Genomic DNA, 27,197 nt, shown 5'->3' with positions numbered 1-27,197 from the left:
CACGCGTCCTCCTCCCTGCGCCAGGCTCCGTGTCAGTGGGGCCAGAGTCTCCTCTCCCGTCCGTATCTTAGCCCCTGTCGCTCCCTGAGAGCCCTCCGTGCATCAGGCGTCCAGCAGCGGCGTGTCAGGTGACGTCCCACTCGGTGAATCCACACAACCCCCCGAGAGGCAAGTAGCACCAGTTTCATTTTTCAGGCAAGGAAACTGAAGCTTGCACAAGGCCACTGCCTTTTTCAGTTTTTACCTCTTTTCCATTTATGAGGATACTATAATCAAGATACAGGACCGTTCCCTCATCCTAAGGAGGTTCCTCGGCCTCTCTGCGCTCAGCCCCTCCCCTTAGCACGGGCCGCAGGCAACCACTGCAGTTCTGCCTTTTTGGCCATTTTATTTAAATGGACTTTGTGTTTGACGTCTGTGACTTGGCGTAAGTACACGGCCTTGACAGCACAGGCAGGAGCTGGGTGGAGTCGGGGGCCTTGGCTGCTCATCGCTCTACTGTCCTAAGGCAGAAGCTTCCTCCCCCGCCTCTGCTCCCCTCTCCTTCCCCTTCCCGTTCCTTCTCTCCTCTCCCTCCCTCCCTCTTTCTCCTTCATCCATCCATCATCCACCCACCTAGCATTTATTAATACACGTTATACGTCACACTCTCTGCTGGACCTTGGGGGTGCAGTGATGAAAAAAAGAGACAATTTTTAACCCCCAGAGGCTCGCCATGTAGTGGTGGAGACAGAGACGTATACAAGTAGGCGTGACGTCGTGTGGTGACTACAAGGACAGAATTAAATCCAAGAACCACAGCAGCACACAGAGGGGTAGAGCTACAGCCTGGGGCTTAGAGAAGGCTTCCTGGAGGATGTGACCTGGCTGTGGCTGCAGGTGAAGAGTGGGTAGAGCATCTAGGCAGAGGGACTGCATGAACAAAGGCCTGGTGGTGGGGCATGCTGGAAGTGAGCGCAGAGTGTAGGTGTGTACAGGGAGCCACCACCAGCAGGTCCGGTGTCCTGTGTTGTCAGGCAGGGACGATCTGGGGTTGGAGAGGCAGCTAGGGCATGGAGAGTCCCAAACCACCCCCAGGAGCGTGGGCCTCAACCTGCAGTTCATAGGAAATGACACACAGGTTTTGAGCAGAAAAATGATATATTCAGATTAGCATTTTGAATGAATCACTCTGGCATCCAGTGCTTTTTGTCCTGTTTTTTAAGTGCAGCTTGGAGAAGTTGAAGAAGAAAAACACAGGACGGGGAATCAGAAAGGGGATGAAATGAACATTGTTTGAGGGGTGACCACTTGTCAGCCACTGTGCAAAGAACATTACGCACAGTATTTCACTTCCTCTCATTCATTTCTGTTTGAATCCCACCTCCTCCACTCTGCTGTGACCATACACACACCACCTGGCTATTCTGACACTCGGTTTCCTCATCTGTAAAATGGGGATAATACTAAATCTTCCTTCACAGGGTGCTTTGGAGGGTCCTTGAGAAAAGCAGTGAAAGGACTGTGTGAGCTATAAGATCCTAGCAAATGTGCGCTTACTCGCGCTAACTCCTCTGGCACTCATGACCAACGCCATTCCCTGGGCTTTAGTCGTGCCCCACCTTCTGTGAAGTTTTCCATGTCCACCTCCTGGACCACAAGCTGCCTGTGGACAGGGACGGCTAGGACCTTCTATTCTCTCTGCAGGGGCTCCCGTGGTGCCTGCACATGGCGGGTGGTCTACAGACACCTGTTGAGTCTGGGAGGCACCTGAAGCCCCTTTCTGATTTCCTCTTACCTTCATCAGTTCTTGAAGTTTGGGGTCGCTGCGTGAGTTGGGATCCACCATCGTTCTCACTTCATTCTCCTCTTTAAAAAGAAAAGGCAGTCAGCAGGGTGGTCCCACATGAAGGCATTAGGCTAACCCAGAGAACAAGAGACCCCGTTACCCAGCATCGTGTCCTCAGGGTCCAGCTCGAAGGGGATGGGGCTGAGGGGCAGGTTGATGGCGTTCATGCCCTCCTCCTGAAGCTCTGACACTGCGGGAAGAAAGCACAGGGTCACACTGCAGCCCACTGAGGACTAGGGGCAGGGCTCCGTCACAGTCGTGCTCCATACTGGTATGTATTGAGAAATTGAGAAATAAAGCCACATTAGCCTGCAGCTGTTACTCAGCCTGCAACCGATTCCTGCCTCTCCTTGCTACAAGGACCAAATTGTCCCCTTCATCTCACTTTTTCTGTCACCACACTCGCTTTCCTGAGAAACCGGGTATGGAAATTTGCCTCCTCTCAGAAACGATGTCAGAATAGACGGAAGTGAGACGGGCACTGATGTCTTTCTTAAGGCTCTGCCTTCGCCTCTGGCCTATCCCTCCTTCAAGGGCTTGCTGTCTGGTGAACAGTGGGCGCCCGACAACTCTTCATGGATCGGATGAACCAGGTCCCCCAGTGGAGGCTACATTTGTGTTGTAGATTGTTTCCATCTTCGGGTCAACCCTCCGCTGACTTCTCTCCTGATTCGGTTTCCCTGAGTAATTTTCTGATTATCCTCCCTCCTTCCTCGGGCTGCTGCTCGAGAATGCCCCCGTCCAGCCTGGGCTCTGGACCTGTCCCTTCAGCAATAAGGAGTCATGGGCCCTGGGGCCGGGCACCTCACCTCTCCAGGCCCGTTTCCTCAGCTGGACATGATGCGCTACAATGGTTGACCAGTAAAAAAGTTCTTTTACAGTTTCCAAATCCTAGAAATCTACAACTCTACTGTCCTCACACGAAAAATCACAAGAGGTCAAGGACCACTATAGATGTCCAGCCTGCTCCCTCCACACATGCATCCCCCACATGAAGCCTTAGTGAAAAATAAAAATTCCCACCACAAAACCAGTGGTATGATGGACTCTTGCTGAACACTGACCTTGGATTAACACCTCCCTTAAAAGCGGTGATTCAGATCCCTTCACCTCTACTCAGTTCTAGTTTGGATGATGACTTTTCAACAATGAAGCTCCGAAGGACCATTTTCTCTGAAGGTGTTGGTCACCCAAAGGCTCTTAAAGCACTGATAAGCAGCCGTAATCAACCTTAATAAAAGCAATGTCCCATCTTTCTATTTTATTTTTTATTGACTCTGGCTTCACCGATTGCCAGCATACACTTGCAAGAAGCCTCAAGCACAAGACAGCTGCTTACAAAGAGTTCTTTCATATTAGCAAACTCACTGGTGGTTGCAGTTGGACAGGGAGCAAGATTGCCTAACAAAGAGAGTGAAACCCACTCGACCCTAAAGAGACACAACTCGCATTATGAAGCTGGTATTTAGTCCTGCTGTTGTGGGCTCTTGACATTCACATGGGATATCGGCCAGTCACCATCTCGACTCTCCAAAGTCACAGACACCCACTACTCTATATAATCCCCCCACCCATAAAAACATAACTGAAAACTATAAGTGACCCTTCAAAGCTTAAATGATTCTGTAAGTATAGGATTGCGTTTGCTTTCCAAAGAACAATTGCTTCCTTAGACTTCTATAATTTCTTCTAGTGTTCCTCCTAGCACTAGCAGTTTGCTTTCTTTTCCAGGCTGTTTCTCACAAAGAAGCAAGATTTCCATGACTTAACAAGCACCACCAGGTGAGCTACGGGCAGTGGAAGTAAAGTCACGTCACAGTGTGGATGTGAGGCTGGGCTTGCTGGCCAGTGAAGAGACTAGCTCCTACCCAGGACCTTCTGCATTTACATCCCCCTAGCCAGGTCTGCGCTGTCCAGTACAGAAGCCATTAACCACATGCGGCTATTACAACTCAAATGAATTGAAAATTCAATTTCTCAGACTCACACACATAGAAAACAAACTTATGGTTACCAATGGGGGAAGGGGGTGGGAAAGGATAAACTGGGAGTTGGAGATTTGCAGATACCAACTAATATATAGATAAACAAGCTTACACTGTATAGCACAGGGAACTATATTCAATATCTTGTAGTAACCTATTATGAAAAAAATATGGAAATGACTATACGTATGTTCCTATATAACTGAGTATTATGCTGTACACCAGAAATTGACACAACATTGTTAACTGACTATACTTCAATAAAAATATATCTAAAAAATTCAGTTTCTTAGTTGCATCTTTAACATTTCAAGTGCTCAAAGGCCCAGGTAGGGCAAGTGGTACCACACTGGACAGTGCCGATGCAGATTTCCACTGTCACAGCAAAGTCGGTTGCATGGCCCTGTCCTAGGTGATCCCGTGTATCCAAATGCTGATGATGTCCACGTTTAAAATCTCCAGCTGAGGCCTGACCCTGAGCTCCAGGCTTTCTTGATGTGTCCCCTCACGTCTATTAATGGAGATCTCCAATTTACACATTCAAAACAGAACCCGTGAGTCTCAGCGCCCTCGTCCCCGCCATAACAACACTAAACCAAGACCTGTCCATCCCCTAGTCTTCTCTTAAAGGGCACTACTATTTACATAGTGGTTCAAGCCAAAATCTGAGGAAATGACCTTTCACTTCTTCTTCCTCACCATCTGAGCCAACACATTGGCAAGTTTTGTGGGCTTCACCGCCACACTAGGACCTTCTTCCAACCACTTCTTACCATGTCCACCACCACCACCACCATCCTGGGTCAGGCCACTATTATCTTTCAACTAAACTACCAGAACCACCTTCCAACTGGTCTACTGCTTTCTGACGCATGCCCCCAGCCCTACCTACTTTCCATCGCATAATCAGATGGTTTATAAGGATGTAAACAGGATCCCACATTCTCCTGCTTTAAGCCTTCCATTCTCCAAATAAACCCCACTCCTTACTAAGACCGCCTGCAAGACCCTCTGATGAGCCCTCTGCCTCCCTCTCATGTCGTGTTTTCTTCACAGCACTCGTTACCGTCCGAAATAATGATTATTTCTCTGTGTGTTAACTATTCCCCCTCAACAGAATGCAAGCCGTGGGAAGACTGGCACTCTCTCTTTTGTCCACTATTAGGTCTCCAAAGAGGAGCCAGACTGCCTAGATTCCAATCCAGGATCCACCACTTCCTGGCTAGGTGACTGTGGGCAAGTTCACCAGCCTCTTATACCTCAGTTTCCTTATCTGCAAAATGGAGATGATAATAATACTGCCTACCTCCTAGGGTGGCTGAGAGGATTAAATGATTGAATATATGTAAAGCACTTAGAAGAGTGCCTGGTAAGAGATATGTAATTATATGCTATTATTACTTACGGTAAGGACTCAAGAACCATTTGTTGAATAAATGAAAAAACTGTTAAGACCACCACCCTTCCACTGCATAGGTTATACGTTGAAGCGCAATTTACCAAAGGGGTGTATAGGATGCAAAGAAGGATTTCAGCTTGTCCTTAGGGGAAAAAAAATCCTATTTTGGCCTGACCCTGAGTGTGTGTTTACATATGTGTGCATATTTCTAGAGCAGCATGTTCAGCTTACATTTTGTCAAGAGAAAAAAGCCGCCTCTGTCCCAAGACTGTTGTACAGCCAGAGCCAATCTGTGAATATGGAGATATTTACACCTCTCATGTGTGACTAGAAATGTAATATATGCGCCAGGACTCCTAAGGGTGTGGCCGAACAGGATCTCTTCTGGGTAGATCTTGTTCAAAATGTTTTCAGATGAAAAATCTCCAGTCAGAAACACTCCCCTCTGCCCTGCCTCTTTAATTCACTCACAGAGACAAAACAAACCCGAGAAGAAAGGCTGAGATATGTTTGCAATTGGAAATTTTTTTTTCAGGAAATGATTTGGTACAGGAACATCATTCCCATCCCATTAACTGCTGACTCGGAGCCAACTGTTTGTAAAAGTGAATATGCAAACTGCCCAGCTCAGGCCTGGCCCCCGCCCCGTGGGGCTGCATTAGTGGCCCCGTTCCCAAAACAGCCCGCGTGCTTTGCAGGTTTCATTTCTATTAAACCAAAGCAGGACCCGGCAGAAGCCCCTCGCCGATCCCTGTGCTCTGAAAGAGAAAGGGTTGCAATTCAATTTTCTCGGCCTAGAATATGAATATGATGTTTCTCCTTTCAACCTCCTCTAACAATCTAAAACTAAGTCTGCATGTGCAGCCCTCGGTGTCTCGCAGCGCCATTAGTCATAACTTAATGAACAGATTAAATGCCCAGCTGAAGGTCGGGCTCGGGAGAGCAGGGCGATAGCCGGGACTCCTGACGCGCTTACCGCGGGAAAGGGTGCTGGGCTCTTCTGGGAAATGCAGTCTCACTCGGGGGCTGGCTACACAGCAGGAAAAGTACACTGATGGGCTTTGGAGTTTGAAAGAGCTGGATTTGAACCCTGCTTCTATTTTTATCAGCTGTGGGACCTTACGTTCGTGACTTAACCTCCCTGAAATTTGGTATAAAACTATTCTCTGTAAAGCAAGGGTGTAGCTGACACTGGTGGTTTCCTCCCCAATATTGATTTTATTTTTCTCTGCTGAAAGAACCCTCATTTTGTCCCAGTATACACCCCTCCTTCCTCTGCCTCTAGGTGTGATTTTGATTGATTTAAGCTAACATGATGATTTCAATCCCCTTAGCAGTGATGGGCTCAAACGTTGTCTTGTAACACAATTCTGGTCAAAGAACTGTGACAGGAAATTTCCAGAAGCTTCTAGAAAAGTTCTCCTACATTTTAAAGTCAGGCCCAAGGAAGAGAAGGTATCTTTCTCTTTCTAACCATTATTGCATTGGGATGTTAAGCCTGGATTTACTGCAGCCACTTTGTAGCCATAAGGTAAGTTAACCCAAAGAAAAAGCTAGTATGCTAAAGTTGACGGAGAAGAGAGATAGAAGGGGGTTCTTGTTGATACTGCCAAGCCACCATCCCTAAAGCCACTCTAGCTTTGTGTGTCTTGGTGTAAGTGATATAATAAGTTCCTTTATTGTTTAAGCCAATTGAGTCGGTGTTTTCTGGGGCTTGGAGCCTGAACTCTCTTATACCAGGGCTTATAAAGTTAATGGAACATGGGACACCAGGCTTATAAAGTTGATGGATGAATGCAGTAGGTCTGCAATGAACAGTAATTTTCCTTTCCATTTTTTTCCATGGGAAACAGAATAGCTACAGGCATCTCTTTCACTCCAAAATATATATACAGGGACTCAAAGAACACCAGGTGGAAAACAAATATGGCGAGAAGAACAGAGAGACATTTCTAAGAGCACAAAAGGGTCCATTTATGCAAGGCCAGTAATTTCATTCATTCAACCAATAAACAGTTACTGGGCATCTCCTCTGAAGCAAACCCTGTGCCAGCACTGGGGATAAGGGTTTGGGGATTTGACGTGAGTTGGGCCTCAAGCTGCTCACAGGTAGTGGGAGGGGCAGGCACATAAAAACACAACAGGCGGTCAGCTGCACTCAGGGGTGAGGGAAGTGTAACCAGAGGGCTCTGGGAACTCAGGTCAAACAAGGATAACTTGGGATGGAGAAGGCTGGGAACGATTCCCAGAGAGGGGGACATTTGAGCTGGACTTGAAAAACTTAAATTTTCATCTGACACAGGTACCCCACAAAAAGCACGTCTTGTGTAAAAACAGCAAAATGTGGACAAACAAGGCAGGTGTTAGAGGACTGATTTTGTCTGAGCACCGGGAATGCAGGGAGCACACAGGGGAAGCTGTGGAGAGGGACAGAGGGGCAAATAAGTAGGTGGGGTCCTGAGAGTCAAGGGCTGCAAATCCATTTGTTCCCCAGCACGCCCTGGACCATGCTCCCTGTGCCTACAGAGGGAAAAACCCAAACAACATACTGAGGGAGGGCAAGAGAATAAGCAGGATGTTCTTCCTCCTTCAGTGCAGGAGGGTCCCAGTGAGATGCCTAGGCTGCTTGAGATCCTTATCAGGACTCTAGTGATTAATTTCTGGTCCTCTGGAAAGCTCCTAAAGCTCCCTTAATTTCTTAATGGCTCAAGGGCCCCCACAGAACTTATTGGCAGCTAGAGACAACGACACTGTCTGGTGAGCACATCCCAACAATTTATCTCTATGTGAGACATCATCCTGAAAGAACATCCAGCAAAAACACTATAGCTAACAAAAAACATCATACTTAAAGGTGAGAAACTGGATGCTTATACCCTAAGATGAGGAACAAGGCAAAGATGTCTCCTCTTATCACACCTATTCAAAATCATACTAAAAATTCTAGCTAGTACAATAATAAAGGAAAAGGAAGTAAAAGGCATACAAACTGGGAAAGAGGAAATGAATTCATCTTTGTAGGTAAGATTATTGACTATGTAGAACATCCCAAAGAATTGACCAAACCAAAATAGAACAAAACCCCCCAAACTCTTAGAATTAACAAGCAATTATAATAAGGTTGCAGGATACAAGGTTAATAAACAAAGATCGATTGCTTTCCTATATACTAGCAATGAATGATTAGAATTAGAAATTTAAAATACAATATCATTTATAGTAGCACCCAAAATGCAATAATTACATACAAATATAACAGAATGTGTACAGGATTGATAAGCAGAAAATTACAAAATTCTGATGAAAGAAATCAAAGAAGATCTAGATAAATGGAGAGAGATTCAGTGTTCATGGACTGGAAGACATAATATTAAGTAGTCAATTCTTTCCAACTTCATCTATAGATTCAATGCAATCCCAGTCAAAATCACAGCAAGCTATTTTTGGATATCAACAAACTGATTCTAAAGTTTACACAGAAAAGCAAAGACCCAGAGTAGCCAACACAATATTGAAGAAGAAAAAAGTTGGAGGACTGACACTACTAGACTTTAAGACTTACCATAAAGCTACGCTAATCAAGAAAGCATGGTACTGGCAAAAGAACAGACATATAGATCAATGGAAAAGAACAGAGAACCCAGAAACAGACACAAAAAGACTCACTTTGACAAAGGAGCAAAAGCAATTCAATGAAGAAAAGATAGTCTTACCAACAAGCAGTGTTAGAACTGGCTGTCCATATGCAAAAAAATTAATCTAGACACAGAGCATACATTTTTCATAAAATTTAACTCAATATGATCACAGAACTAAGCATAAAACACTGTATATAAAATTTCTAGGAAAAAAACACAGGAGAAAATCTCTGTGATTTTGGGTTTGGCAATGAATTTTTATATACCAAAAGGATAATCTATGAAAGAAAAATTGGTAAGTTGGACCTCATTAAATTTCTACTCTGTGAAAGATATCATTAAGGGAATGAAAAGACAAACCACAGACTTGGAGACAATGTTTGCAAAATAAATATCTGATACAAGACTTGTATACAAAATATACGAAGAACTCTAAAACTGAACAATAAAAAAACAAACAACCTGGCTACAAAATGGGCAAGAGATCTAAACAGTCATGGCACCAAAGAACAGGTATGATGGCAAATAAGCATATGAAACGGTGTTCAACATCATTTGTCATTAGGGGATAACAAATTAAAACAACGAGACACTACTACACACTTATTAGAATGACTAAAATCCAAAAAACTGACAATACCAAATGCTGACAAGGATGTGAAGCACCAGGAACTCTCATTCACTGTTGGTGGGAATGCACAATGGTACAGCCATTTTTGGAAGACAGTTTGGTAGTTTCCTACAAAGTCTTACAATTTAATCCAGCAATCGTGTGCCTAAGTATTTACCCAGTTGATTTGAAAACATATTCACATAAAAACCTGCATCTGATATTTATATCAGCTTTATTCATGTTTGCCAAAATCTCAAAGCAACCAAGATAGCCTTCAATAAGCAAACAGATAAACAAATTGTGGTATATCCATACGAAGAAATACTCAGTGATAAAAAGAAATGAGCAATAAAGCCACGAAGAGACATGGAAGAACTTTAAATGTACAATTCCTAAGTCAAAGAGGCTCATCTAAAAATGCTATGTATGATTCCAATTATATGACATTTGGAAAACTTAAAACTATAGATACAGTAAAAAGATTGGTGGTTACCAGGAGTTTGGGGAAGGGTTGAACAGGCAAAGTATGGAAAAATTTTAAGATGATGAGACTGGTTCTGTATGATACTGTAATGATGGATACGTGATTTTATGCATTTGTCAAACTCAAAGAACTTTATAGCACAAGTAGTAAACCTTAATGTACGCAAACTTAAAAAAAATCATTTAGGAGGTTGGAAACCAGGCAGTCTACAGATTTAATGCAATCCCTATCCAATTACCCAGGACATATTTCACAGAACTAGAACAAATCATAGTAAAATTTATATGGAACCACAAAAGACCTAAAATTGCCAAAGCATTACTGAAGAAAAAGAAAGAGGCTGGAGGAATAACTCTCCCAGACTTCAGACAATACTATAGAGCTACAGTCATCAAGATAGCATGGTACTGGTACAAAAACAGACATATGGACCAATGGAACAGAATAGAGAGCCCAGAAATGAACCCACAAACTTTTGGTCAACTCATCTTCGACAAAGGAGGCAAGAATATACAATGGAATAAAGACAGTCTCTTCAGCAAAAGGTGTTGGGAAAACTGGACAGCAGCATGTAAATCAATGAAGCTAGAACACTCCCTTACACCATACACAAAAATAAACTCAAAATGGATCAAAGACTTAAATGTAAGACAAGATACAATAAACCTCCTAGAAGAAAATATAGGTAAAACATTATCTCACATACATCTCAAAAATGTTCTCCTAGGGCAGTCTACCCAAGAAATAGAAATAAAAGCAAGAATAAACAAATGGGACCTAATTAAACTTACAAGCTTCTGCACAGCAAAGGAAATCATAAGTAAAACAAAATGACAACCTATGGAATGGGAGAAAATTTTTGCAAACTATGAAACAGACAAAGGCTTGACCTCCAGAATATATAAGCAGCTCATACGACTTAATAAGAAAAAAATAAACAACTCAATCCAAAACTGGGCAGAAGACCTAAACAAGCAATTCTCCAAGGAAGACATACAAATGATCAATAGGCACATGAAAAAACGCTCAATATCACTAGTTATCAGAGAAATGCAAATCAAAACTATGATGAGGTATCATCTCACACCAGCCAGAATGGCCAACATTCGAAAGTCCACAAATGACAAATGCTGGAGAGGCTGTGGAGAAAAGGGAACCCTCCTACACTGCTGGTGGGAATGCAGTTTGGTGCAGCCACTGTGGAAAACACTATGGAGACTCCTCAAAAGACTAGGAATAGATTTACCATAGGGGACAGGAATCCCACTCCTAGGCATATATCGAGAAGGAATCCTACTTCAAAATGATACCTGCACCCCAGTGTTCATAGCAGCACTATTTACAATAGCCAAGACATGTAAAGAGCCTTAATGTCCATCAACAGATGACTGGATAAAGAAGATGTGGTATATTTATACAATGGAATACTATTCAGCCATAAAAACTGACAACATAACGCCATTTGCAGCAACATGGATGTTCCTGGAGAATGTCATTCTAAGTGAAGTAAGCCAGAAAGAGAAAGAAAAATACCACATGAGATCACTCATATGTGGAATCTAAAAAAAAAAACAAAACCATAACTACAGAACAGAAACAGACTCATAGACATAGAATACAAACTTGTGGTTGCCAGGGGGACGGGGACTGGGAAGGGACTGGGATTTCAAAACGTAGAATAGATAAGCAAGATTGTACTATGTAGCATGGGGAAATACATACAGGATCTTGTGGTGGCTCACAGCGAAAGAGAATGTGACAATGAATGTATGTATGTTCATGTATAACTGAAAAATTGTGCTCTACACTGGAATTTGACACAACATTGTAAAATGACAATAACTCAATAAAAAAAAAAGGAGGCTGGAAACCCAAGGATGGAATGCAGATATGACAACAGAATCTAACTGTAATACAAGCATATGAGACAACCTCACTGAAGGAGGGTAGGGGAACAGTGCAGACCTTAGTATCACTGGGAATGAATGGAGTCTGAGAGACCTAAGGTAAGAGGAACTACACACAAGCACTGTATTCTAGTTAATAAAGTTACTCCCCACAGGGCTATGGGTTAACAATTCTGATACTGCTATACATGTATACCAGAATTGAACAATTGGGTAAATGGATGGTGGATGGCAGAAACCAGGTCTGTCATTGTTGGAGTGGGAGGTTACAGATAAGCAAGGGAAAAGGCTAGGATGATCCATGTGGTAATGAACTAGAGTTGGAGACCTCAGTAAGAATTCACGTTTATCTTAATATACACATTGCTACCTACAGAAATATTTAGAGATATGTGTGTTTAATGGATTAGAGTATACACATATATTTCCTTGTCCTGTTAGCTGAGAAGGCCTAAAAGAAATGACTCTGGTAGCAATGAACATACCTGGTACCCAGATCTGGGCTGCTAGTACCATTCTCCAATAAAAGCAACTAGGGCTTCTTGGGAAAATGGCTGATTCGAGGACCAGAGAGGAAATGTACCAGAGGAGCCTAGAAGCAGAAAGTAAGGCAGCTGGAAAAATCTGAGCCACAAAATAAATGAAGTAGTATTGGATTATAACCCAAAGCACAAAATTATTCATGAATCTATACCAATATAAATGACTGAATAATGCGAGAGAGGAAAAAATTCTTTGTAGAATTCCAAATAATTCATGTAGATCCCATGCCCTCAAGGAGGAAGAACACAGCCCCTCACTCCCTAAATGTGGGTTGTGCATGGTGACTTCCTACCCATGAGCAGACATGGGAAGGGGGAAAAGAGTAACTTGACAGTGGAGAAACCTGACGAACAGCTGCCTCAGCCAGGTGAGATGGTCAACATCAATCACACGGGAGCTGATGTGAGGTGATGAAAACAACACTTACCTCTGCTCTTCCTTCCAAAACCCCCTAAACCCTAGACCAATCAAGAGAAAAACATCAGACAAATTCCAATAGAGGGGCATCCTAAAAAACCCTTGATTAGTACTCAAAACCGTCAAGGTCATTAAAAGCAAGGAAAGTCTGAGAAAATGTAACAGCTAAGAGGAGCCCACGGAGATGTGGCGGCCAAGTGTAATATGGTGTCCTACCTGATGTCCCGGAACGGAAAAAGGACATCAGGTAAAACCTGAAGAAATCTGAGTAAACTATGGACTTCAGTTAATAATATATAAACACTGGCTCATGAATTGTAACAGAAGTACCTACCATATTAATGTAAGAAGTTAACAGGACGAGAAACTGGGTATAGGAATATCAGAACTCTGTACTGTCCTTGCATTTTTCTTGTAAATCTAAAAATATAAACTTGCCTATTAAAAAAAATCAACATAAATTTGCTATTTTTCCAGCCAAATAAGCTTTCACTGGAGGGGGGGGAAATCCATGATTTTAAAAGACACATATATTTCTTTCCATCACCAAGGAGATGGTGGTAATTTAGCCAACACTGGCTGAGCCCTACAGAAGCATTTGAATACAAGACAAAGCATAAAGACCATTTCAAAGCCCTACCATGCAAGCTGTGCTCTTTCCCAAGTGAGAACCCACTTCCAGGAAGAAACTACATGGCTTTTTGGTTTTTTCCAGAGCTGAGATGAGAAGACAGAGCTTCCTCATTACTTAAGGATGCCTGGCAAGGTCGTTTTTGCTTTCCCAAGGAGGATTCTGTCCCACTAGTACAACCATCACTCAAGGTACAGTGGCATTTTTAATGCTTTCTCTGGAACTGCCCTGGAATATATGTCTATCCATGGCTCCTCATGGGGTCTTTACACCACGGGTTTTTGTATTAGTTGTCTTTTGCTGTATCCTTGGTGGCTTGAAACAACACAGATTTATTATCCTTATGGGTCTACAGGTTAGAAGGCCAACATGGGTCTCACTGGGCTAAAATCAAGGTGTTGGCAGTGCCATGTTTCTTTCTGGAGGCTCTAGGGGAGAATCCATTTTTTGCCTTTTCTAGCTTCTAGAGGCCACCTGCAGTGCTTGGCTTGCGGCCCCCTTCCTCCGTCTTCAAAGTCAGCAATGGGGCTGCAGGGGCTGGAGGTCAAATTCCTTTCACTTTGCATTACTCTGACCTCCTCTCCTGTCTTCCCCTTCTACTTTTAAGGATCCTTAAAAGTACCCTACGGTTACACCGGGGCACCTGGAGAACCCAGGACAATCTCCCAGTTTTAGAGTCAGATGATGAGCAGCAGAAATTCCACCTGCAACCTTTATTTGCCTTTGCCATGCAAGGTAACATATTCACAGATACCAGGAACTGAGATGTGGACATCTTTGGAGGGCTATCAATCTGCCTATAACAGTTTTCTTGGTTAAAGGGACAGGTTCTGCTCCCAATACTAATCCTTGCCTACAATATGTGGGTTCATTGTTCCTCCATGTGAAATTGTCAAAAGAAAATGCAAAATCCCAACCCCCTCCATCCCAGCCCTTAAATCAGAGGAGTTTTATTACTTTTAACTAAAAGGATACTTATTTCAGCAGCCATAATGTAAAACATCAGGTAAATATGGGAAGCGGATCACAGTGGCCTCAACAGTCAGGGTCCCCCCACACTCCCCTCTACTTGACACAACTGTTTAGTCACCAGGATCTGACATCTGGACCTTGGAGCACAGCCAAAAAAAGGGAACTTAGAGGCTGGTGTTGTGATTGGCGCTGACGGGGGCATCTATAGTCCTGTGTCTTAAAGTTTCCACCAGCGTCTTTGTTTTGGTCCATTTTGTAGTCTCTGCAGAGTTGGAAGGCTGCCAAGCACATAGCCCCTGGATGTGAATTCACTGTTCAACCAAGCACGTGATTCAGCTGCCCTCCAACTACAAGTATGTACGGAGGAAGGCGGATGCACCATTGATTAGCTTTGGGCAGTCAAAACTATCTGAACTAAAGCATTGGTGGAGGTCTCAAGTAAGCCATGGGAATTTAAAACACTGCACAGGCACAGAGGGGTCCATCATCAAATACGTCATCATTCTCTGTCTTTTGCCATGCCACATCACATTATCTCTTTAGATGGAGAACCAGAACCATTTTCTTGGCTTTAAAGGTCTGTTCTCACTTAAGCAGAAGGTGATGTGAGTTGTGCCATCCTGGGAGTTTCTCATGGAAAACACCAAGCCATTGTGCATGAGTATATGTCTGTGGGCATCCGTACACCCTAAGCACTTGTAACAACCTTGGAGAAACCAACAAAAATTGATCTGGTATATTGGCTGATGACACGTGAAGTGTGGGTACAACAAGCAACCCAGGACAGCCAGAGTGGAGCTGGCACTGCTTATCTCCTTCATTCTTAAGCATGCATGGGCATCTCTGGTACCAGGGGCTGGGCCGGGAGCTGTGAATACAATGACAAACAAGGACTTCTGGGGTCAGTATGTTCCCGTGGGGCAGCTACCAGTGGTGGCCGTCAGAGACCAGTGTAGTGCCGGGCACATGCTACACAATCAGTGCTCAGAGGATGCTTAAGTTAGAGGAGGAGGGGCAAAGACGTGCCCACAAACTGCAATGTAATATGATAAGGTCCTCCCCACACTTCTGAACCAAGTACTGAGAACAGAGCATCCTTCCAAGCGGGAGCAGCAGAGGAAAGCATGGGCGATGCAGAGGGAGAGCCAGAGGGGCTCCAGGCACCTGGTGCAGCTTCTGCACCTCACTTCCTTTTATCTTTGTGTGTCACCTGAATCAAGTTTCTTCGTTTCATTCTCTGTGGCTTTTGACCTTCATGTCTATATCCTTATTTATTACTCCTGAATAAGCCAGTCATTTTTTTTCCCAGTGGCTCAATCCTTAAAAAGTGCCACATCAAGTACTAGCCCACTTGAATTCCCAAGTGGTGGCCTCTGTTGAAACAAGGGCTCTGGGTAGGGGTGTGGCCAGTGAATAAAGGCGGCATTGTCGTGTTTTGTTTGGATCAGTTCACTGGTGGGCTAATTCTGGACTTGTCTGAAGGTCACTCAGTGGTTTAGCCTGAAGCAGCACTGCTTGTGGAAACTCTCTCTTGAACGGACAATGATGAGGATGGTGAGAGAACACACGCTTGCCTGTACTTTCTTTGTACCAGGCACGTTGATGTGGCACCATTTTTTATAAACATACAGTAACTCATTTAAGTTTCCCAACAATCCAATGAATAGGTACTATTATTATCTCCATTTTACAGATGAGGAAAATGAGACCCAGAGAGGTAATGTAACTTGAGCAAAGCCACACAGCTCAAAAGTGAAATCCAGATTTGATCCCAGGCCAGCTGGCTCCAGAGTTCACATCCTTAACACTACACTGTATGTTGTCCCAGTTTTATGAAACAGCCCCTTTTTTTTCTTAATATATGAAAATGTCTGAAACACAGTCCCTTCTGCATTCCCACGTAAAGCCAAGAGAAGTGTCACGGGGAATAAGCTCACGTATGCGAATCCCCACAGGTTGTCTGATCCCTCTACGGAGGCTCAGCCTCTGTGAGGGCAGATTAAAAAGGAGGTGACATTTGAGCAGTATTTTTGTTTGTTTTAAATAACAAGTTGATTTATTTCTCACTAGAAAAGAAAAAACATGCTCATGTAAGAGAACTTCGAACATATTAAAAAACCAAGAGAAAATAATCCTACCCTTAGAGATAACATGTCGTATTTTCTTACCAGCTCTTCCGTTTTAGACACACACACACACACACACACACACACACACTGGGTACACCTAGTTCTATAGCTCGCTCTTACAGTATCAGATAATCTCACTGTGCTTCCTTATGCCATCAAAAATATCCCTTTAACTGGCTTTCCCAATCTCAGTTGAGGGCACACGTATACGTGACTTAACCATTCCGTAACTGTCGGACATTTAGGTGGTTTCCAGCCCGGGGGGGAGGTGGCTGCGTCTGCAAGGTTGAGTCATTCACCAGCTATGGAGGGGGAGGGCGCTCAGGCAGCGGCACTAGCAAGTGCAGCAGGATGTGGTGCCTCTGGGGAACCAGATGACAGCCCCATGTGCGGGTCAGGCCACAGGCTAGTCTCCGTCTTCCACGGATGAGCAGGCTAAAGTTCAGAAAGTTTAGATTTCCCTGAAAAGGTCCCTAGAAGAAGATTCTACCATCTCCCTTCCCCAGTGTCTTAGTCTGGAGTCATCTGAAAGAAGAAATCCCAGGGAAAGGGGTCAAGGAAAAGGACAGTGATTCAGAGACGGAGGAAGAGCCAGCAAAGGGAGCAACCTTACTGAGCCAGTCACTGTGGGCAACTGAGCCTCAACCCCATGGGACTGAGAACCTGTAGACAGTGTCCCCAGGAGACGTCTCCCCATTACTGAGGTGACCCCCAGCGGCCACCCCTCCACACTTCCAGGCCACGCTGGGTGCCAACCGAGGGAGCTTCAGAAGCTAGAGCCCTGGGACAGAAAAGTGAAGGTGCCAGATTAAGGTGGGAGTTCTCTGTGTGCACCCAACCGCCTGCCACTGCCAGGCTGAAACAGGAGGCTGGGGGCACCACGTACAGGGCAAATGCATCTGCTATGCTCACCCAGGGATTCTGGGACCAGGACCCGCCACCCTTTCCCCAGGACACAAATCCCAGGAGACTGGGTGAAAGGTTAAGAAGATACATTTTTAGCAACATATCTAGGAGGGGACCACTCTTGTTCTCCAAGGAAGATGCAAACCAGCATGGATGGGCTGTTATTATGACACGAGGCCAGTGCCGTTCAGAATAAACATTCCCTTAGTCCTGACTGTGATGGGCCTGTGCTGGAGACTCAGAGCTGAGCAGGATGCCAGCCTTGCCCCCTGACCCGGCTCAGGTCTGCTCTGAGAGGATGCCAGGGACTGCTGCTGGGTGGGTTGCTTCCATCAGAACACACCACCATCCTGAGGAAACTTCTAGGGTGCAGGGGAAGGGATGTACCCTGCGCTGAGCTCCTACACAGGCCAGGCCCTGGGCTGAAGGGTTCTGTTCATTACTCATCCTCTACATCCCTTCTGGAGAAGAGACGCCTTCTTCTTGGGGACATAGCTAAAATTTTGGAACTAATTCTTCATCACAGCATCATGATCAGGAAAGTCTTTGATTCCTTCTTCTGATGGACGGGTCTTGTAAAATGTGCTCATTCCCTTCCTCCCTCTCTTACATGCTGATTGAGCACCTGCTGTATGCCATACACTGCTCTAGGGAAGAATGAACCCTTGCCCTAGGAGCTGGCAGTCATGTACACCCGGAGTCTCAGTGGGCTGAGGGCCGGCACAGGCGTGGCTCTGGGTGATGAGGGAGACTAGGCCAAGCTTGCACTGCCAGGAGGAACCAAGGAGGGCTTCATGGAGAAGGTGGGGCCAGACCCTTCTGTGGACAGATCTCTGTTTTCCTCTCCATCTCACTTAGCACCATTTGTAATTAGCTATTGGTGTGCATACTTGAAGGACCCCGTCCCTGCCACTATTTGGAGCACTCCAAGAGACCTGACGCCTTGCCCGCCCCTGCACTGCCAGCACCTGCCACACCATGAGTGCTTAATGTCTATTTTCTGAATAAATGGACAGTGTGGCCACGCTGGCCCCCGAGCAGTACTCTCTTCTAGCAGAGTCCCACAGCCAGATGAACAACTCCGCTTTCTACGTCAGAGCAAGATGGTAGTCTCAGGTGGGTCTAGGCTTTAAGAGAAGGTAAAGGAGGTGGAGGCAGCAAGAAAGGGAGCAGAGAGGGCCAAGGTGGCTGGCGCTGAGCACGGGGGGTCTGAGCATTTAGGTGGAAGCATTTTTGCTTATCACCTAGGCCTTCTCAGCATCGTGACTAAGTCCTGCCCCAGAGCAAAAATCCGGGACCATCACACTGGAAGTGGCAAAACACTGCTGGTCACTGTGCCTCACAAGAGCAACTGCACCTCCCTGGTTTTCTTTTCAACCAACAATCCATGTTGACAGCAAATCTGTGCAGAGAACCTATTAAAAGAAATTGTAGTAAATCAGAGTTGCTTTAACCATCTGTCTGGCATTCTGACTGCATGCCTGACACTTGCACTGTAGCTTCCTTTTGTACAACCTTCCATTTGATTCAATTCCATGGATAATTATCGAGTCTTGACTACATGCAAAGCGATGCATTGCGAGCCTCAAGCTGGTTGCGTCTTCCAGGCCTAGAGCACAATTTAACTTACGACAAAAATAAACATGCACAATGGAAGAAGAGAGCGACAGAGGCCACAAGAAACTGTAAAGACTATTTCAAAGATGATAACAGTTTACCCATGTGAGTAAGCGTGGGATAGCTGGTACCCCACACGCATTCACTTGTCTAAATATGCCTTCGACAGCCTTGCTGAGCTACTTTCCTGGGTCTTGGGGTCAAAGGGATGAATGAGATAAAGCCGCAGAGTACAGCACAGCCCCCTGTGGGAGCCAAAGCAGCATCACTTAGCCCGTCCGAAAGTGGAAATCAGGGAGGGCTTCCCAGAGGAGATGTGTTGTTTGCTCCTAAGAGGAGAAGGAGTTCACTAGGGGAGGAAGGAGTAGGACATGTAAAAGGGCTGGAGACAAGAGAACAGGCACGTTTTCGGGAAGACTGCTGGAAAGTCGTAAGTCTGTGAGGTGTTAAGGGAATGAAGCCAAAAGCCAGAACGCACAAAGTGTGGATTTACTCCTGAAAGCCACGGGGAACTGCTGCAGGGTCAGGAAAGCAGACGTCTGCAAGTTTGCAGACGGGCTTGGGACAGGTTCTTTGGCGGATCCATCCAAGCAGAAGTCCTCCTGGGATGTACCACCACGATAACGCAGTCTGAGCAGCCTGGGCTCCGGAGAAAGGTAGACTACTCCCAGCTCTGCCTCTGACTTCAGTGTCCTTCCCCTCTGCGATGGGAACCACCATACTTAGCTCAGAGTTTTGTAACGAAGCTCAGATGACATAACGGACATGAAATGCCCAGCACAGGAGGAGGACATGCCTTGGTGAGCATTCGGTACTTGTTAACCCACCCCTCCCCACCTTTCCCCAGTGCGTGCCCAGTAACGTGGGAGAGAGAGGGACCGCTCAGAGATGATCTCACGGAACAAGAATGACTCTGGCAAGCCAACAGAGCTCAAAAACAAAGTTGGAGGCGACTTTAAGAAATTATGATCTATCGTCTTGTCTTGGGTTGATAAAAAAAGAGACAGGATAGTGAAAGAGCGAGTAGAAAAAGGCCCATGAAATGCTTTAAGATGCGGGACACTCGGATTCAGGTGGCGTGGTCAAAGGGCCCAGGCAGGTTGGAGAAGGAAGGTGTGTTATGGAGGCAAGGTGAAGGCTGGATGGTGACGGCGGTGGGCTGACAGCCGTCGTGGTCTTAATGGGTGGCTGTGCTTTGGATGGATTTTCAGAGGTGGAAAAAAATGGTGCTCAACACCCACAGCACCTGGGTTGTGGCCTCTAAATAATGATGCCACTTCCATAAAGGAATCCCGGCTCCTTGCAGAAATGGCCGATTCTAGCTCTGAGGAAGAAAATATATAAGAAGAGCTTGGAACATCTTATTGCTAGAAACTAGTAAGTTAAGCATTTCTACTAGATTAGGATCATATCCTGGATGCTTCTACTGGCCAAAGCCAGAAAAAGCTGAGCACCAATGAGGATAATAATTGCAATGAGTTAAAATGCATCAAATCTAGTTAAACCCATGAGTTAGTAATGATATTAGAAAAACAAAACAAAACTCAACATGTCTCCAGTCACCTCTGGAGGATGCTAGGAAATCCGTTCATTTTGAAAACTGGTAAATAAAGGGGAAATATCTTACGCTTATCCTATTCTAAATCAAACTGTACCTGTGCTGATCAAACACTTAGTGAGGCAAAGTTTATCTTTACAAAGCATTTTAGCTGGTAAGTGATAATGGAATAAATGAATGAGAACATAACCATTTGGAAACCCTTAATGTATTAAGGTTTCTACGCAATGATCACCAGTGGTTCCTGACAAATCAGTGACAACCAGACACAATGCCTCTGCTCCCCCACCCCCGCAGAGACACACCACCATCAGTTCCATATCTCCCTCCCAATTTTCAGGAGATATGGGGGTCGGAGGAACATGTTAAGTGAGACCATCAAGATACAATGAGCAAAATCTAGACTGTAGGAATTCTATTCTTCAGTAAATCGACTTCAAGGAATGAAAGAGATCTGACATAACATCAATCAATTGCAATGCATGGGCCTTATTTCGATCTTGATTCCAACTGTAAAAATAATAAAGAAATGAAACAATCAAAATTATGAGATAACAGCTGAAGATGTTAAGGAATTATTAAATACATGTAATAATTGTATTTTTAAAAAGAAATCCTTATCTTTGAGAGCTATAACTGAAATAGTATATCTGGGATTTACGGCAAAAGAATCTTGCAGCAGGGGCAAAGGGTCAGAGGGGAGGTATAAATGAAACAAGGCCGGCCCTGGATTATCACTGTTGAAGTGGGTGATGGGTTCACCGGGGGTGTACTACACTGTTCTTTCTACTTTTGTGTTAGGAGTTTTTATAGTAGGAAGTTTTGGGTTTTGTTTTTTTCATGGTACCTAAGAACTAGATTCTGAACATGGGAAGCAGGAGGAAACCACAGGCTTGTTTTGTAAAATAAGGAGGCAGATCAGGGCAAGCAACTAAGAATAAGGTCAATCTGGAAACAAAAGATGCAACTAATATGGCAAGCATAGATTAATATTCTTAATATATAATGACTTCATTAGAAAAATCCATTAGCAGTCTATCAAAGCCCCTAGGGAAGTTTAATAAAATACATTAAGTGGCAATTTATACAAAGAAAAAATATAAATAACTAGTGAATATTGGGGAAAATATTCAGCTCCACTGGTCCACAGAGATGTTTAAGTAAAACAACATGAAACGCTTCACAGCAGCGGCCCGGGACTGTCTCTCTGTGCACCTTCCTCCCCTCCGCGTCTGCTCTGCCCACTGCCCCAGCCCACCAAAGGGCACACACCTGCTCTGCTCCGGGCAGCTCTGGGTCAGCTGTAACTTCGGGACCCCTCAGTCTCCTCCTTTCCCCCAGAGCTGCTGTTCTCTCTGGTTGGGAACTTCAACACAAATGCTTTGCCAGAGGGTGCAAAGGAGTGAATCTGTGGTCCAGCAATTCATCAATGGGCTGAGAATCTGTGATGGAAGCACGGTGGGTCCCAGAGAGGAGCGGGGTGCCCCCTACACAACTTCAGGGGAGCCAGGGAGACTCATCACCACGGCCATTCCTCGGGCTCACACATGACTGAGAGTTGCTCACGGCTACCCATTTTACTTCTTTATTTTATTTTTTTAACTTTTTTTTTATTGAGTTATAGTCATTTTACAATGTTGTGTCAAATTACTTCTTTATTAACTGTGGTCTTTTCAGAACCCAGATCAAAGAGCCTGAACTGAGGTAACCTTTAACCTGTCAAAATCTATGAGGAGGCATAAACCCAAACATGTGAATTTTCAAGCCATGTTTAATCTGGGTGAAAACTGAGTGGAAAGTCTTGCCAAGAACTTACATGTATATCAACCAAACCCATTTCAGTTCTTGTCTTCATCTGTTTATTCCAAACTATTTGGGGGGATTGCAAAGGCCCCTTAGGCATTACTGATTATGAGCTCTTAGAGTAAGCTATTTGCCCTGTCCATATTCCTGTCACTAATGAGAATTGCTACACCCACTCTGCTTCAGCTACAGAGCAGAGCTGGCTGTTAGGTTGCAGGAAAAGCATTTAGCAGGCTAACAGCTCACAGAGGCCAAAAGCATCTCTTCGCACTTTCAGAATGCACGCTTAGATTTACCATTAGGTAGGGGCAGAGGACAGCGAGCAGTAAAATTAGGTAGATCTTTTCTTTCGTAAGTCCTTCACTCCTTTATTTCTGTGTTCACCCTCATCCCCCCTTACCCTGAAACATCCTACACACACGCACATGCACACACACACACACACTCCATCCCTCCCCTCCAGAGCGATCTCTATCAAGAGCTAGGCTAATACAGGTCAGGATGACACAAAACACCTTCAGAGGCAAGAAGAGGAGGCACCTACCATCTCAGAAGCCCAAACACGGGAGATGCACCAGCAGCTGACCAGGGCACCCCAAAAGAGAATCACCTCCCCCCCATAGCATGTCCACCTTCATCCAGGCTCTGACCCACCTTTAGGGCAAAGTGCCCCACAGCCCATGGTCTAGGATTTCAGCCACAATCATATCTTCTGCCCAGAGGTGAGCTCTCCCTGCGGTGGCCCACACCCCTCTGCTTTCAGGCTAATTTTCAGACGTCTGGAGGTCTGTAGAGGTATAGAATCTTTTCCACTGTTTCCGAGGAGAAGGCTGCCTGCTCAACGCGACTCTCAGCTCGGTGCATCAGTTGAACAAGTGGCTGCCTATATAATTTAATATGATGCCACTTGAGACTCCCAGACCTGCTGCAAAGCAAACAGGATTCTGCCGCTCGCCTCTTGGCAACTGGAAATCTGGAATGCCTGCTTGTTTCTGCTCAGTCTGGGTATACAATTCGAGTTACCTGCCAGAGTTAAGCAGTGGTGGAGGCTGGGCTGGGTATTTTCAAGGGGTCAATGTTAGGGCCACTGAGAAGTGGGTCTCATCTGGGGGGAGTCCTGAAATTTCTTAGCCCGCCCACAGATTCAAGGTCATAAGCATCTCCTTCAGCAAAGGCAAGGTGTGGGTACAGCTGGGTGACCCCAAGAAGCCCTGGATACAGCATGAGGGCCATGCTGTGCCCTCAAGCCTCCTGTCAGTTGTGGTGGGGGAACCCATCCTTTCAGGAAAGAGAGAGAACCTAAACCTGCACGTCGTGAGGTAATGAAGATAGGAAGGGGTCTACATACACATTTCCAGCCATGAACTTATCATCTTAGGCGCGTGTTAAGGCCAAGAAAGCTTTCTTGTATTTGAGTATTTGTCACAGTGGCCCACTCAGTTTATCGGCTGGTTGGTTTAAAGCAAAGCCCTGGTGGGGGGTGTGGGGGCAGGCCCTGGCACCGTGCACCTGTTTCATGCGCAGATGAAGCAGGGAGGGGACCCAGCACTGGCACTGGCTCAGTGGACTCAGATGCTGGGACCATCTCATCCGCACCCTGGTGGAGTACTCCTGCAGGGACTCAGGGCTGGTTCCCAAGATGCCAGGCCGTGGGGCACTGGGCAGAAATGCCTACTGCTGGGGTCAGTCTTCCAGGACCCTTAGCCCAAATCATCCTGCCCCAGTGGTGGGGTGAGACTAAGCAAGGGGACAAAGATAAGATGGTCTCACTGAGAGGCAGTTCTAGGGAATATCTCTGGGCTGGAAGGAGGCACCAGGTCAATTAAGCAGGGGATTCCTACTTCCTGCTCCATCGGACTCCAAAGACCAAGGTGTGGACTGTGCTGGGAGACAGTTCTACTGAGCTGCCCAAGGGTGCTCAAAAACTCGGGAGCATCAGACACCTGGAAAGGGCTACCACTGAAAGCAGAGCCTTTTCATAAATATTAGCTTTAGGACTCTCTTCTAAGAAGCACTATGTTCTTCAAATAGCTAACACCTAAAAGGCACAAAGTATGCAAATTCAACTAACTTTTTTTAAATTAATAATTATGTGGCTGGCATTAAGTCGACCTTGCATGCATTATCTCATTTAATCTGTGGGATGCTGAACTTATAAAAGTGAGTTTATGTTATACCTGCTGCCTAACGCAGAGTATGTAAAAGAGAAGTCCAGAAATAGCACTGCAGGGCTAGACTAAAAGGTTTTGATTCACAGCAAAGGAAATTTAATTAAAGCATGTAATGCCAATTACTGTCATTCATAATCATATTATACCTCTCCAGAAATAATACAGATATAAAAGTCTAGAGTTACCTGCAGGTTTGATGTAAATAGGATAAAATTATCCAAGTTCTGAAAATGTCCAGATATCAGAAAGAAAAAAAGTATCTCTACCTAGCGTCATGTGTGATCAAATTTCATTAGGCAGGGACATGAGCATCCAGGCACAAGAAAGTCCACCCCTCCTCTGTGAGCAGGTTGTAAAAACTTCCAAAGGTGCCTGAAAACCTGAGGTTAACATGGTCATGATTTTTGAGCTCCTGTAAACAATCAGACACTCCTGCTTGTTTTTGACAAAGCCCAGGAGAGGCCAGACAGTGGACACTCTCAGCCTGTCCCATCACAGGAGTCACAGGAAAGCTCCAGGGCAGAGAAAACATGGCACAACTGCCAAGCCACAGCTGGGTCTCAACAGGGCCATCTATGGGCATCGAGCACGCTGCCACTTCATTCCCCCGTCCCTTCATCACTTTCTGAGTGTGCGCTATTGCCAGACCTGGAGCTGAATAGTGGGGTCACTCACGGAGCAAGAGAGCACTAAGGTCCTTGCATTCTTAGGATTACAGTGCAGTGGGGGAGACGGACACAAATTTTTAAAAACACACATTCATAAATACAAGGCAGGTTCCACCAAGACCTAGTTTCTGCACATCTGAAATGGGTAATATAAGACATCTATTCCATGGGGTCCTGACAAAAGTGAAATAAGTCAATATGTACAAAGCCTTTGGCTTCATAAAAATTAATAGAAATTCTACTGCTACCAGTATTACTATCCTTACCACTAACAATAGTAGGAGCATGATTTTGGATAAGTTACTTAATTTTCTCACATTTCAGGTCTCCCATCTGTAAAATGGGATAACAAGAATTCCTAACAAAAGAAATTAAGTGAGCTAATATGTAGAAAGTGTTTGGAACAATGCCTGGCACACAGTAAGAGTTTGATAAATGTTAGTTGTTAATGGTGGTTGTTATTTTGCCAGAATCTTAAGACATCACATCAGCTCATAATATGCTTACAGTCTAGTCCAGGGTGTCTCAACAGAGACACTATTGATGTTTTGGACTGGACAAGTCTTTGTTGTGGGGGGCTGTCCTGTGCACTGCAGGGCATTTTGTAGAAAATCCTGGCCTCTTCCCATGAATGCCAAAAGCACCCGCCCCCAAGTCACGACAATCCAGAATGTCTCCAGACATTGCTTAACGTCCCCTGGGAGGGGAAAATCACCCCATAAAAAAACCACCAGTCTAGCTAGAAAGTATAATGCACCAAGATGAAGGGAGACAGTGCAGAGCTAGAATCTGGGGTCATGAAGAAAAGAGCCCTTGAACAGAAAGCCAGCAAAGGCTCTTCCAAGAGGGGGCCATGAACAGTGTGCTTCATGACCATTTTGAATCTAAGTCCCTTTAGCTCAACATAAAAATTACTGTAGTGAGATTTCAAATTGCAAAACAAATTAAACATCGTGACTAAACCCAAATGAAAGCAACTATAAGACACTGAATATAATTTTCCATTACATGCAGTTCCCTCCTCTCACCAAAATCCTGACCGAGCTTCTTGGCTAAATGTTACACTGATTTGATAAGCTGGGAAGAGAAAAAAAAAAAAGAGGAGCAGGGGAAGGGAAACTTCTAGGTCACCCTTGGAAAATCCTGGAGCAATGTCCACTGACATCTACGGAGATGAGTCCAAATTTTAACCAAGTAGTAGCAAGTGAGTTCACTTTCAAGAGAAACAGTGTTTGGCCCCCATGGGCTCCTGGTTGCTGCATCCCATCCCATCCCCATGGCTTGGACCAACTCTTGCCTCAGTTTCCAGGATTCAACTTGACCTGAGACTGTCCTGGGCTCAACAGCGTCATCATCTGACCCCAGTACAGTGCTTCATTCCAGTCCAGACAGTCTGATATCCAGGTTATTATGGTTGACCTTCTGCCTTGGTCCCTGTTGATGAATCCCTGTTCAAGAATCTTCCTGGTACCCTACCCCAGAGACCTACCCACTTGCCTCTGCTCAGTGTCTGGGCTAAAACATCAGACTGCCCCAAAGTTGCCACCTGCTTTTCTGAACATCTGAGCATCACCCCCCAAGTCCCAGCTGCTGCACTTGGTCTACCCATTGGGACATCCTATTTCATCGTGGACCCTTCTTTGCTGCTGTTGATTTTTTGGGATGGTGATCAGAGACTGATGTACTCTATGCTGGCCAGACTCCATCTTTACTGTTAGCATGGGGACCAGTAATCTGAGTGCAGTCCCATCCCCAAGGAAGAGTCAGATCCAAGCCCCATCCCTCCCTGCCTTCCCCCTTCTGTTGCTGATAACTGGTCATGCCCCAATGTGACCAAGAGAAATCATATTCTCTGTGTTTGGTCATCTCTGTCGCATGGTAGGTGAATCAGGCTGCTGCTCTGTACATGTGACTCAATTAGAATGTAT

General features: G+C 45.0%; 1 protein-coding gene and 1 long non-coding RNA gene across 3 annotated transcripts in view; one reads left to right on the top strand and one right to left on the bottom strand.

Moving 5' to 3' along the window:
• LOC140698720 (uncharacterized) overlaps window positions 1-3,935 on the top strand; it is a 148,851-nt gene extending 144,916 nt beyond the window's left edge. The window contains exon 5 of the long non-coding RNA XR_012076581.1: window positions 3,560-3,935. This is a non-coding gene — a long non-coding RNA (uncharacterized lncRNA). The remainder of the gene's footprint in view (window positions 1-3,559) is intronic.
• Window positions 1-27,197, bottom strand: part of PARVA (parvin alpha) — a 147,230-nt gene that overhangs the window by 51,118 nt on the left and 68,915 nt on the right. For both annotated transcript variants that reach the window (XM_072969525.1, XM_015238596.3), the window contains 2 exons: window positions 1,929-2,018; window positions 1,778-1,848 (listed from right to left, as the gene is read on the bottom strand). In XM_072969525.1, coding sequence (XP_072825626.1) covers window positions 1,778-1,848; window positions 1,929-2,018 — 161 coding nt within the window. The remainder of the gene's footprint in view (window positions 1-1,777; window positions 1,849-1,928; window positions 2,019-27,197) is intronic.

Source organism: Vicugna pacos, chromosome 10 (assembly GCF_048564905.1).
Source record: "Vicugna pacos chromosome 10, VicPac4, whole genome shotgun sequence".
NCBI lineage: Eukaryota > Metazoa > Chordata > Mammalia > Artiodactyla > Camelidae > Vicugna > Vicugna pacos.
Note: the sequence above shows the minus strand (reverse complement) of the source record. Positions and strands in the feature narration are given on the sequence as shown.